The sequence below is a fragment of the Artemia sp. Qi Xiang Cuo genome, chromosome 4, assembly GCF_049724085.1.
Source record: "Artemia sp. Qi Xiang Cuo chromosome 4, ASM4972408v1, whole genome shotgun sequence".
Taxonomy (NCBI): Eukaryota; Metazoa; Arthropoda; class Branchiopoda; order Anostraca; family Artemiidae; genus Artemia; species Artemia sp. Qi Xiang Cuo.
Window position 1 is genome coordinate 13,371,589 of NC_142797.1, and position 13,603 is coordinate 13,385,191.

The 13,603-nt window shown below is 36.5% G+C and overlaps 1 protein-coding gene across 4 annotated transcripts in view; it reads left to right on the forward strand.

The window, feature by feature from the left end:
• LOC148952788 (rhotekin-like) overlaps positions 1–12,990 on the forward strand; it is a 146,779-nt gene extending 133,789 nt beyond the window's left edge. For all 4 annotated transcript variants that reach the window (XM_089088090.1, XM_089088091.1, XM_089088089.1 and 1 more), the window contains one exon: positions 8,315–12,990. In XM_089088090.1, the coding sequence (XP_088944216.1) occupies positions 8,315–8,624 (310 nt within the window). In that variant the 3' untranslated portion in view covers positions 8,625–12,990. The remainder of the gene's footprint in view (positions 1–8,314) is intronic.
• Positions 12,991–13,603: the final 613 nt, after the last annotated feature.

Below are 13,603 nucleotides of genomic sequence, written 5' to 3' on the forward strand. Positions count from 1 at the left end.
CCCCCCTCTCCACGCTGTTTTTCCCTCTAACCCATCCGATAAGAACTTGAGATAGCTTTTTTTTAAATGGTTCAAAGACCATATAACGAAAACTCAGAGGTTAACACAGCCCCCCAGGGCCCGAGGGCAGGTGTTTTAAGTTATGCTTTGGGGGAATATATGGTTCTTATTGAAGGGATGCTCGTAAAAAATTCAGAGATGGCTCGTTTGATTTGAAATTGAAAGTTCTAGTTCAGTGATTTAGAGTCAAAATAGATTGGATGGCAACTAGCCCCCCCCCCCACGCCTCTTTTTCCCCAAACGCATCCAATAAAAATTTTGAGATAGCCATTAAGTTAAACATTGCTCAAAAGTCAGATAAAAAAAACTCAGGTGTCGTCACAACCGCCCAGGGCCCGGGGGCAGGCGTTGTAAGCTACTCCCTGTGGCATATATTGTTCGTATGAAAGGGATGCTCGTATAAAATTCAGAGAGGGCTCATTTGATTGGATATTGAAAGTTCGAGCTCACTTTTTAACTGTCAAAAGATATCCGAGGGCAGCTAGCCCCCCTCCCTCGCCTTCTTTTTCAAAACCCATCTGAATGAAATTTTAAGATAGACATTTTCTTAAAAATAGTTTAAAGGTCGGATAAGAAAAAATCCGGTGTCAATAGAACCCCCCAGGGCACAGGGGGATGTGTTCCAAGTTTTGCCCTAAGGGCATTATGGTTCTAATGAAAGGGATGCTCGTATAAACCTTATAGAGGGCTCATTTTATTGGAAAATGAAAGTTTTAGTTTACTGTTTAAGATTCAAGTGAGTTAAACTAGCCCCTCCCTGCTCTTCTTCCCACACCCTGGTTGAAAATACTTTTTAGATTGCCAGTTTTTTGTATATTTTAAATAATCCAGAAAGCAAAAACTCCCCCAAGAGCCTGGGGTATATGCGTAAGTGTTGTCCGTGGGGTATATATGGTTCTTATGAAAAGAACGCTCGTATAAACTTCAGATGGGACTAATTTGATAGGAAACTGAAAGTTCTAGTTCAATTTTTAAGAGTCAAAAGATATCCGAGGGCAACTAGCCCCCCACCCACCATTTTTCCCCAAGCCCATGCAATAAAATTTTTATAATAGCCATTTCATTAAAAATAGTTCAAAGTTCAGATAAGAAAAATATATGTGTCGACAGAACCCGCCAGGGCCCGGAGACAGGCTTTATGAGTAATGCTCTAGGAGCATATATAGTTCTTATGGAAGGGATGCTTGTATAAACTTCGGAGAGGGCTCATTTGATTGAAAATGGAAAATTTTTGTTTACTTTTTAAGAGTCAAAAGAGATTGGAGGGCAACAGCCCCCCCCCCCTTCACGCCCGAAATGCATCTGATAAAAATTTTGAGATATAAATTTTGTTAAAAATAGCAAAAAGTTCTGATAACAAAAAACTCCGGTGTCGATACAGCCCCCCAGGGCCCGGGGGTGGGCGTTGTAAGTTATGCCATGGGGGTATATATGGTTGTTATGGAAGGGATGATCGTATAAACTTCCTAGACGGCTCATTTGATTGGAAATTGAAAGTTGTAATTCACTTTTTTAAGAGTCAAAAGTGATTGGAGGGCAGCTAGCCTCCCTCCACACTCCATTTATTTTTTTCCCAGAGGCACTTCATATAGAAGGGGTCGTCGTATAAACTTCAAAAGGGTCTCATCCGTTTGGAAATTGAGAATTTTTGTGCCCTTTTAAAGAATCAAAAGCGATCGGAGGGCAACTGGCCTCCCCAATTTGAGGTAGCCATTTTGTTAAAAATAGTTCAAAGATCACATAACAAAAACTCCTTTACGTATGGTCATTTCGTTAAAAATAATTCAAAGGTCAGATAAGGAAACTTCTGTGTCGACACCCCTCCTCCCAGGGCCGGGGCAGGCGCTGTAAGTATTGCTCAGGGGGCATATATGGTTCTTATGGAAGGTATGCTCGTATAAACTTCAGAGAGGGTTCATTTGAATGGAAATTAAAAGTTGTAGTTCATTTTCTAGGGGTTAAAAGAGATCAGATTGCACCTAGCCCTTCCCGCCCTCCACGTCTTTGGGTGTATCGTATGGACAAACCCATCCGATAAAAATTTCAGATGACCATTTTGTTAAAAGTAGTTCAACCATCAGATATTAAAACTCCAGGGTCGACACAACCCCCCAGGGCCCAGGGACAGGCGTTGTAAGTTATACTCTGGGGATATATATGGTTCTTATAGAAGGGATACTCGTGTAAGCTTCAGAGAGGGTTCATATGATTTAGAATAGAAAGTTCTAGTTCACTTTTAAAGAGTCAAAAGGAACCTAAGCTTAATCTAGTCCCCGCACGCCCTTTTTCCCCAAACCCATCCGATAAAAATTTTGAGATAGCAATTTTGTTAAAAATAGTTCAAACATCAGATAATAAAAAGTCCGAGGTTGACACAAATCCATTTTTTCACTTTGATATTGTTACTTTGATATCAGTTTTCATACTTTGATAAATATTTGATATTTTTTTTTTTTAAGTTTGATTTTGAAATAAGGAATTTCTAAAAACTTAAAATTTTTTGCAATCAAAACGAGCAAAAATTAATAAAAAAAACTTTCCGAAAAATGGGTTTTTCAAAGAAAAGTAAAGGTCATTTTAAACTTAAGCTCAGCTTATACAAATACCTTTTAAGATTCAAATTCAAAACGACCAGAAATTACTATTTAAGAATATTTGAAACCCAAAACGAACAGAAATTAAATAAACAATCGTAGCAAAAAAATACAACAAGTAATAATGTAATTGAATCAATAGATCTTAACGAGAGTAATGCTTAGATTGAATATGAAAATCAAGCTTAAAACGAAAAAAAAATATTTTCCTTTTGAAGTATAAATGAAACTAAAAACGAACAGAAATTATATGAACAATCAATGCAAACAAACATACAATAGCTATTAATGTAAATTAATAAATAAATCTCAGAACGAGTGAAACTTAAATTGAATGAGCAAATCAAGCTTGAAACGAACAAAAATCACTACAAACAAGAGTTTGGGCATGATTGCCTCCTCTCACTGTAAAAGTCTAAAGCCTACTGTGTCATTGGCGCTTTACTGAAAACTATATGAGTCTTGAACAGTCTTGGAAAGTATAAACAACATCAAAATAAATATTTGATTAATAATTATATTATTTGTTGAAAGATCCATCAGTTCAAGAATTTATTTCATTGTAATTGTATTTCTATTTTCAATGCTGCAAGAACTGGAAAAGAAAATATTTGTAATATAATTCGTTTTCAGTTAAGCGCCAATGACGCAGTAGGCTTTTGGTTTTTATTTACAGTTAGGAAAGGAGGCAGTATCCAAACACTTGTTTGTAGGGAAACTATATTCGTCTTTAACAACTTTAAAAAGAGCTAATAAATTACACTGAATATTTGATGTATAATGTTATTAATTGCTGAAAGCTCATCAGTTCAAAATGTTACTATAATTTTAATGTTTATTTTCAATATTAAGTACAAAAGAAAATATTTGTCATAAAATTGGTTTTAAGGGAGGGTGGGGGTGGGAGGGGATTTAGGTGCCCTCCAATCACTTTCGACTATCAAAAAGGGCATCAGCCCTTTCTATTTTCAATCGAATGAGCCCTTTTCGAAGTTCCTACGACAACTCCTTCGATAGGAAGTGCCCTGGTCTAAACAAGCACAAAAAATAATAAATTATACCCACACCGATTTTTACTATAAAAATGTCAAGCCTTCCAATCACTTTCGAATGAGATCACAATCACAATCGAATGAGCCCTTTTTGAGTTTCTACGACCACGCTTTCTATAAACACCTTATGTGCCCCCAGGATATAAATTACAACACTTACCCTAAGCGCTGTGAGGCGGGTTGTCATCCTCAAGGACCTAATTTTCAGAACTTTCAACTACGTTAAACCAAAACGGCTATCTGAAAAGTTTGATTGGATGTGTTTGGGAAAATTGTAGGCGTGAAATGTGGGTTAGTTGCCCTCCAATCTCTTTCGACTATTAAAAAGGACACTAGCCCTTTCAATTTCCAATCAAATGAGCCCTTTGTAAGTTTCTACGACAACGCTTTCAATGTAAACCTTATATTCCCCCAGGGTATAACTTACAACCCTTGCCCTGAGGACTGGGGTGGGTTGCCATCCTCAAAGACCTAATTTCCAGAATTTTCTACTATGTTGAACAAAACGACTATCTGAAAACTTTGATTGAATGTGTTTGGGGAAATGGTGGGCGTAAGAGGGGGGTTAGTTGCCCTCAAATCACTTTTGACGATTAAAAAGGGCTCTAGTCCTCTCAATTTTCAATTGAATGAGCCCCTTTTGAAGTTTTTACGACAACACTATCTATAAAAATCTAATGTGCCCCAGGGCATGACTTAAAACCTTTTCCCTGGGGGCTCTGGGGGGTTTGTCATCCTCAATTACATAATGTCCAGAACTTTCAACTATGTTGAACAAAATGGTCATCTCTAAGTTTTGATTGAATGTGTTTGGGGAAATGGTGGGCGTGAGAGGGGGATTAGTTGCCCTCCAATCACTTTCGACTATTAAAAAAGGGCACTAGCCCTTTGAATTTCCAATCGAATTAGTATTTTTTCAAGTTTCTACGACAAAGATTTCAATAAAAACCTTATATGCCCCAGGGTATAACTTATAACCCTTGCCCTGAAGACTATGGGAGGAGTGTCCAGCTCAAAAGTATAATTTTCAGAACTTTCAACTGCGTGGAACAAAATGGCTATCTCAGAATTTTGATTGGATGTGTTTGGGGAAATGATGGGCGTGGAAGGGGTGTTTAGTTGCATTCCAATCGCTTTCGGCTATTAGAAAGGGCACTAGCAAATCCAATTTCCAATCAAATGAGCCCTTTTTGAAGTTTCTATGACAATGCTTTCTATAAAAACTTATATACCCCCAGGGCATAACTTACACCCCTTGCCCGGAGGGCTGTGGGGGGATTGTCATCCTCAAAGACCTAATTTCCAGAATTTTCAACTACGTTAAACAAAATGGCTATCTCAAAATTTAGATCGGATGTGTTTGGTGAAAAGTTTGGCATGAGAGGGAGGTTAGTTACTCTCCAATCACTTTCGACCCTTAAAAAGGGCACTAGCCCTTTGAATTTCGAATCGAACGAGCCTTTTTTGAAGTTTCTATGACAGCGCTTTCTATAAAAATCTTATGTGCCCCCAGGGTATAACTTATTACCCTTGCCAAAAGAGCTGTGGGGGAGTGTCCTCCTCAAAAACATAATTTTTATATGGAAGTCAACTGCGCTGAACAAAATGGCTATCTCAAAATTTTGATTGGATGTGTTTGAGGAAAGGGTTGGCGTGGAAGGGGGGTTAGGTGCCTCTCAATAACTTTCAAATATTAGAAAGGGCACTAACCATTTCAATTTCTAATTAAATAAGCCGTTTTTGAAGTTTATACGACAACCCGTTCTATGAAAACTTTATACGCCCCAAGGGCATAACTTACAACCCTTGCCCTTTGGGCTGTGGGGAGTTGTCATTCTCAAAGACCTAATTTCCAGTACTTTCAACTACGTTGAACAAAATGGCTATCTCAAAACTGTTATTGGATGCGTCTTGGTAACAGTTGAGCTTGAGAGGAGGGTTAGTTGCTCTCCGATCGCTTCTGGAAATGATAAGGGGCACTAGCTCTTTGAATTTTCAATCGTATGAGCTTTTTTTGAAGTTTCTACGACAACGCTTTCTATAAAAGCCTTAAATGCCCCCAGGGCATAATTTACAACCCTTGCCCTGAGGGCTGTGGGGGAGTGTCCTCCTCAAAAACATAATTTCTATCTGGAAAATAAGTACGCTGAAAAAAATAGCTATCTCAAAATTTTGATTGGATTTGTTTGGGAAAATGTTGGGCGTCGAAGGGGAATTTCCAATTGAATGAGCCCTTTTCGAAGTTTCTACTACAACTTCTTGGGTACGAAGTGTCCTGGTCAAAAGAAAAAAAAAATAATACATTATGCCAACATCGTTCTTATATGCCCCCAAGACATAACTTAAAACCCTCTCCCTGTGGGCTGTGGGGGATTGTCCTCCTCAAAAACATAGTTTTTATCTGGGAATCAACTGCGCTGAACAAAATGGCTATCTCAAAATTTTGATTGGATGTGTTTGAGGAAAGGGTTGGCGTGGAAGGGGTGTTAGTTGCCTTCCAATCACTTTCAAGTATTAAAAAGGGCACTAGCCATTTCAATTTGCAATCGAATAAGCCCTTTTCGAAGTTTGTATGACAACCCTTTATATAATAACCTTATATGCCCCCAGGGCATAACTTACAACCCTTGCCCTGTGGGCTGTGGGGAGTTGTCATTCTCAAAGATCTAATTTCCAGAACTTTCAACTACGTTGAAGAAAATGGCTATCTCAAAATTTTGATTGGATGTGTTTGGGGAAAAAGTGGGCTTGAGAGGAGGGTTAGATGCCCTCCAATCACTTCCGGCTATTAAAAAGGGCACTAGCTCTTTGAATTTCCAATTGAATGAGTTTTTTTTGAAGTTTCTACGACAACACTTTCTATAAAAGCCTTAAATGCCCCCAGGGCATAATTTACAACCCTTGCCCTGAGGGCTGTGGGGGAGTGTCCTCCTCAAAAACATAATTTCTATCTGGAAAATAAGTACGCTGAACAAAATGGCTATCTCAAAATTTTGATTGGATGTGTTTGGGAAAATGGTGGGCGTCGAAGGGGAATTTCCAATTGAATGAGCCCTTTTCGAAGTTTCTACGACAACTTCTTGGGTACGAAGTGTCCTGGTCAAAAGGAAAAAAAAATAATACATTGTGCCAACATCGTTCTTATATGCCCCCAAGACATAGCTTAAAACCCTCTCCCTGTGGGCTGTGGGGGAGTGTCCTCCTTAAAAACATATTTTCTATTTGGAAAACAAGTACGCTGAACAAAATGGCTATGCCAAAATTTTGATTACATGTGTTTAGGGAAATGGTGGGCGTGGAAGGGGTATTAATTGCCTTCCAATCACTTTCGACCATTAAAAAGGGCACAAGCTACTCCAATTTCCAATCGAATGAGCCCTTTTCGAAGTTTGTACGACAACTTCGATACGAAGTGCCCTAGTCTAAAGGAAACGAATAAATAATACATTTTGCCAACATCATTCTTTACTTAGGCAGCGCTTTTGCGCTGCCTATGATATTTATGACAATATCGCCCGAATCGGCTGGCAAAGTGACCAGCCAGTTACTAGATCTATTAACCCCTCCCCCAAAAATTTTCGCCAGTGATGCCTCTGGTTGCTACACGACCAAGTCCACGGAGAGTAATTACTCGTACTTCTTAGTCCTACCCTATTATCCCTGTGTGCTTCCATCTTAGGGCAATTTTTCTAAAGTTGCCTCGGATTTCATATTTTTCAAATTATTTTCTTTAACCTTTATCTTAGCCTGCTATGATTGATCAACCCACAAAAACACGGAAAAAGAAGTAATTGAATTTAAAATGTAAAAACAAATAATATAGGATATTGTATACCGTACATTCCGCCTATACTTCAGAATATAAGTAGACTGCTCCAAAGCTCCTTTTCTTCTTCTTTATCTTCTCCTTTATCTTTATCCTTCTCCTTTATCTTCTCCTATTCTCCTTTATCTTTATCTTCTTTATCTTTTCTTCTCCTTTTACTCCAAAGCTCCTTTTCTTCTTCTTTATTTTTGTTTCTCATGCTTTCTTTTTGACTGTTCAATTTTTTACGGGGTAAAAACTTTACAGAAGGAGGGTTCCAGGGGGGGGGGGAATACGCCTAACACCCGTAGTAATATATAGTCCACTGCAATCAAATGCTGTGTGAGCTCACCGTGGCTGCCAACTTCGCGTAATTGTGTTTCATTTAGGACTTTCTTAGTAAGTTTCTGAGAAAAATGCAGAAGTGAGCAACAGCTATTGTATCCCATATTTTTAGAATCCCTTCAAAACGACATATATGACCATATAATGACATCTATTGTCAACCCAGGTAGTTAATAGAATGTGAAATAATAATTTAATAATCTTATACAATTCTGTTTTGTTTAAATGGAAAAAGGCCAACCAGTCCAGTTCAGTTTTGGTTTACTGTAAATTTAAACAATACGTTCTCACTCACAATCAAATTATAAAACAAAATTATATTAATAATAATTTATTACCCCTAGGAATAATCCTGTTGAGGAACCATACAAAAAAAAAAACCACTTAATGTGGCCCTCTTACATGTGGGACCCATTCGACCTCACTAATTGATGATCACATTTGTCTTTTTCTTGCAGATGGAAAAATGCTGGCAAACAGCCTATGCTTATTCCTGACATTAAGGAGCCAACCACTCCTTTGCCCTCAGGGATGGCTCTATACGAAGCGACCCCCATTCAGTTGAATAAAAGACAAATTCGACCGATTATGGAAGTTTTTGGGGACCAGTCGACAAGTACCTTAAGTAGCACAAGCAGCCTTGCTAGCTTAGGGAGCACCTATTGTCCTAAGAGTGGAAGCCTACTATCTCTTCAGCCCAAGTTGCGTAGAAGGGGCACTCTTAGTGGATGGGGCTCCACAAGGAGCTTCTTGCGATTTAGTAGATAGTGTTCAACGATTTAGCAGTTATTTTAGTGTTGAGACTCTTAATAAGTGCTCTTGAAGGCTCTAAAGAGGTTATTTCTAAAGAAGGAGAATTTAGATAAAAAGTTTAATGCAAAAGTCTGACAATTTTTAATCTTTGCGACGAATTAAAAGGGCCTAAGTCTTCTATGGTTACAAGCACGCATAACAGAGAATTTCGTTATAGCCTCAATAGTTTTCAGTGAAAAAAAAGAGAAAGAAGGGAAATTATTCTTTTTTAAGAATCAGACGCTCTGCCCTTTGTGGACATTTCAGAGTGCCACGTGAAACTCAGGGAGCGTCGGTGACACTTTGAGCATTAAATGGGCTGCAGGCTGTGATCCCCGTGAATTTGGCCCTTAAAAAGGTCATGAAAATTCAAAACTCATTTTCAACGGCCCATACTTTCTCTACAGCCCAAATTGCCCTAGTGGATGGGCCTCGACGATTTGGTGGATATTTAGTTTGGCTCATGATAGCAGACACTATAAGTATTTTAAACTTCTTTGGAGTCTTTAATTACTTCTTTATGATTTTCAAGAGCACTCTTTAAGAGCCTTTAAGTACTTCAAATACTTGTTTAGAACTTTTGGACAATGTCGTAATTAGTGACCTGTAATGCTTACACAAAAACTGGCATCCGCGCGATTTGTCTCGTAATTTATGAAACTCTCCTAGAAAATCCAGAGATACCGAGCAGAGAATTTACTGATTAGTTTAATTACAAATCAATTAACTAACTTTATTAGTTGATTACCTGTAATTAATCAAATTAATTACTTATTATTTTGTACTTAATTTACTTATAATTAATATAACTACCTTGATAAGCAATTGAAGCTGATTAGTTCCTCAGCAAAACGGTTTTGCTCCATGTCTGTTCATGTATGTTTCCAGCTACGGCCAAGAGCTTGAAAAACTTCTGGACAATGTCCTCTATAGTGGACATGATGCATCTATACATCATAGAGCAGTCGAGTTTATGAAACGTGTACGAAGATGGTTTATTAAATATCGAGTATATAGATGTTATCAAACCTGGACACAGATACTTGCTTACTTAAAAATATAATTTGTTTGTCCTCCTTCGTCCCAGTGGCATCCGTTTATGAAACTTTAGGGGGGGGTGTATTTTTCAGTATACACAAGGGGCTAATTTGTCGTTTTTTGAATATTTTAATAAAAAGTTTAATGAATACTAAAGTTTTTTTTAATTTTATGCTCTGCCTCTTGAATTTATTGGAATTATTTCAAAGTTGGGATTTTTAAACCCCTTCCTCCTTCTCATGGGACACCTCCTTTGGTTTGAAAACTAAAGCTTTCAGTGATCTTAAGTTTTACCCTTTCAATGTTTTGGAAATTGTTTTTTACGTTGGATTTTTAAATCCCCCTTCTAGAAATCCTCATTGGGATCAAAAACCGATGTTTTGGGGGATTTTAATTGTTGTTCCTGGTATAGCCACTTCTAGAACTCATTGAATCAGCGAGAGTCATATAGAGGGCTTGACTTTTTACAGCCATCAGGGTACAATACGGTCTATGAAGCGCATTTTAAAGTGCCGTTTTATATATCCAGTAAATAGATGTCCTCATACGTGGACACATGGACTTGCGTAGTTAAAAATTGAGAAGATAGAATTTGTATTCCTCTCCTTCTCTTAGGAACCATTATTGTGGCTAAAAACTAACATCTAGATGATTTCAAGTATTACCCCTAAATATTGCTATTTCAAGAACCTCTTTAACGGGTGGGAGTCGTATAGAAGACCTATCATTGTGCATATCCAGTTCGTAGATATCATCACACCTGCACACTGGGATGAACCAAATATGATTAATTCAAAAATTGGGAAATAATGGCCCAACATTATATTTTTTTCTTTTATTAATTTTGAGTATTTAGTTATAAATAATTTAAATTTATAATGTGTAACTCATAATTTTCTATCTTAGCATTGATTTGTATCGTATAAAGAGGGAGCTGGCTATTCTCTCTCCAGCTGCCCCTCTCCTGTCACCAATGTTTTTAGACGAATAAGTTGAACTCTAAACGATATTCCCATAGTGCAGTTTTGATAAGCATTGATAAGGTATCATTTAAATTTCTACTGATATTTTCTGCAGTTTTACCTAATTAATTACCGTATTTAATTTAAAATGAGACGTTGAAACCATTACAGTAGTGGCTCAAAGAGATTCACATTTTTTTTTTACTTAATAGTACTTTAACGATGGAGGAACTTGTCGCAATCTAACATTTCTTTATTATTGAAGAAAGTGGAATAGATTACTTTATCCACTAATATGAGAAGCATGTTTTGAATAAAATGTTGACAAAAAGTTATTCCAATAAAAGAGGGTATACTCTTTGACTTGATTACTATTTGATTATAGGATCAAACTTGACTCACCATTGGTTTGTTGTCTGACGTTTACTTTTGGTACTTTTTGTCTTCGCAATTTATATAGTGATTGCTAGTGATCTTTTTTGTCTTCGCAATTTATATAGTGATTGCTAGTGATCTTTTTTGTCTTCGCAATTTATATAGTGATTGCTAGTGATCTTTTTTGTCTTTGCAATTTATATAGTGATTGCTAGTGATCTTTGCTTATTTACAGTGATAAGAAATGTGTTTACCTAAGTGGTGTAGTCATTGGAATTCGAGAGCTGTAGAACACCTCCCAATTATAACAATATGATGTATAAAAATATAGTTATTGTGTATATAATGAGCTTGAGTCCCTCCAAAGTATAATTTTGATAATGCTTCTCCCGAATTTTGAAAGTTATGTACATAAATTACTCACAAGTAAAAAAGGGCTCGTAAAGCCTCTGTAGATTGACCCCCCTTCCCCCTAAAACTAGCGTGTTTCTTATCCTTTCAACCTTTTGAAACCCGAGGGCCTGTAAATGAAGAAAATTTGCAGAAAGATTTTATTTCCTTCGCCACATGAAAAAAAAATTGTGAATTTCTACAACACTAGGAAAAAAGTAAAACTTTTTTGGCCTAAAATACCCTCTTTTCAAATTCTACCGGTTCCTTAAAAATTATTGATGGTGCCTTTAGATTTACTCTTAAAAGAGAAACAAATATATAATAGTTATTATAAAGGAGTAAATATGGCATAATTTGTATGATACTGTTATTTTAATGAATATAATCTTTATAATAAATAAATTCAATGACATTGAAAATCCAATGGATAGTATGATTAAAGCTTATTTGAAACATAATTCCTCATTTTTCAGTTAAAAAAATGACAACGAAAAACGGTGAAAACGACACAATTTCCAGCTCAAATACTGAGAAAGGCTGGTTGGCTCAAACAGAGGTTGGTTTAATTGAGGGTTGAGTTGAACAAGGGAAAGTTGCATGGGGGTTTAGTTAAGTGGGGTTGACTTAAAGAGGGTTGAATGGGGTTGAGCTGACCTAGGATTTAGTTAAATGGGATGTGTTGAACGGGGTTTAGTTAAAAGGGGATTGAGTTACACGCACACCTGTAAATTTGTAAATGTTACCATTCAGGAATATTTTATAAAAGTTGTTATATAAGAAGTCTAAAAACTTCATATTTGAAATTTACAATTATTCCTATATTCATAAATTTAAAAAAGGAGAAAAATTACCTGCTCTGTCCAAAATCAATGCTAGGTAAAAATCTTTCTTGAGAAAGATTTTTCTTTTTACAGGTTTTTCACTGAATACTGTTCTTCCGGTTTATGAAAAATAATTTACAACCAATTTATTGGAATTTAATTAAATTATTTGGTCTTATTAATTTAATTAATTAATTTAAATTAAAATCGTACAAATTGGCTTCTATTCTTAGCAGAAAATCTTAGTTTTCTCTTCAAATTATTAGGCTATGTTCGTTTTATGCGGTATGTTATGTGACCATATATGTAGTTAGGATACTAGTGACGACTTCCACTGTCAATTTAATGTATGTATATTTCTACGTAGCACTTCTTTTTATTTTCTTGTTTCTGCAAAGCTATGATATATAATGCATACCAAATTAATAAATATAGTAAAAGTAACATCAATGAGACAGGAAACATTGTTCCTGTATTAAAGTATATAGATTTTTGAATATGTTTCCTTTCTGTAGTTAGTAATTCACATATTGTCCTCTGACAGGAGGTTTAAATGCGCAGTGGTGCCATATAGTGATAGAAAATTGTTATATAGAATCAATCAGTATCATATGACAATCTGAATTTGTGATTGTTTTCTGTTTTTGTTTGAAAATTTTGTTGTGTATTTTTTATTTTGTAAAATGTCTTTGTGGCTATTAACTTTGTTATCCCAAATTGTAGGTTCTTGATTTTAAATAAAATAAATGACATATTTTATATCTTTCTTGAAGGATGATATTATTAGGGGAGATCAAATTTGTATTTATATATTATTCATTTATTATAAGAAGTAGAGCTACGAAAATTCACATTATATATTTATGCAATACAATATAATATAGGCAACTGTGGTGGATATCCAAAAAAGTCCTGGACCCTTAAAAGGAGCAATAGCTATAGGCCGTTTTTCTTTGCTTAATTAACTCCCATATGGCTGGGTTGGCCGACTCCCATGCTTCTCCCATGGTGTCATGACCCCATTTTCGGCATGCCTCCCTATTTGTAGCAGTTTTGGGAAGGGGTGGTTGGAAAATATTACAAGCTAGGTCATGTACGCTTATTTAAAAAATGGGACGCATCAAATAGCCACAAATGGACGTGGTCAACGGACTGAACTACTCGTCTTCTTCATTCCCACCGCACGTATGACCAGCCATCGCTAAAAATTAATCAATGCGCACGCACGGAGGTGCGTGCGCATTGGTGCGTGCGACACAGGATGTGTCCCAAAACTCTAATAGAGAAAACAGAAATATACATGACTGTTTATATTCCTAGGCTGTGGAAAATTTTCGTTTTTAGGTATTATTGCACCTGTTCAACA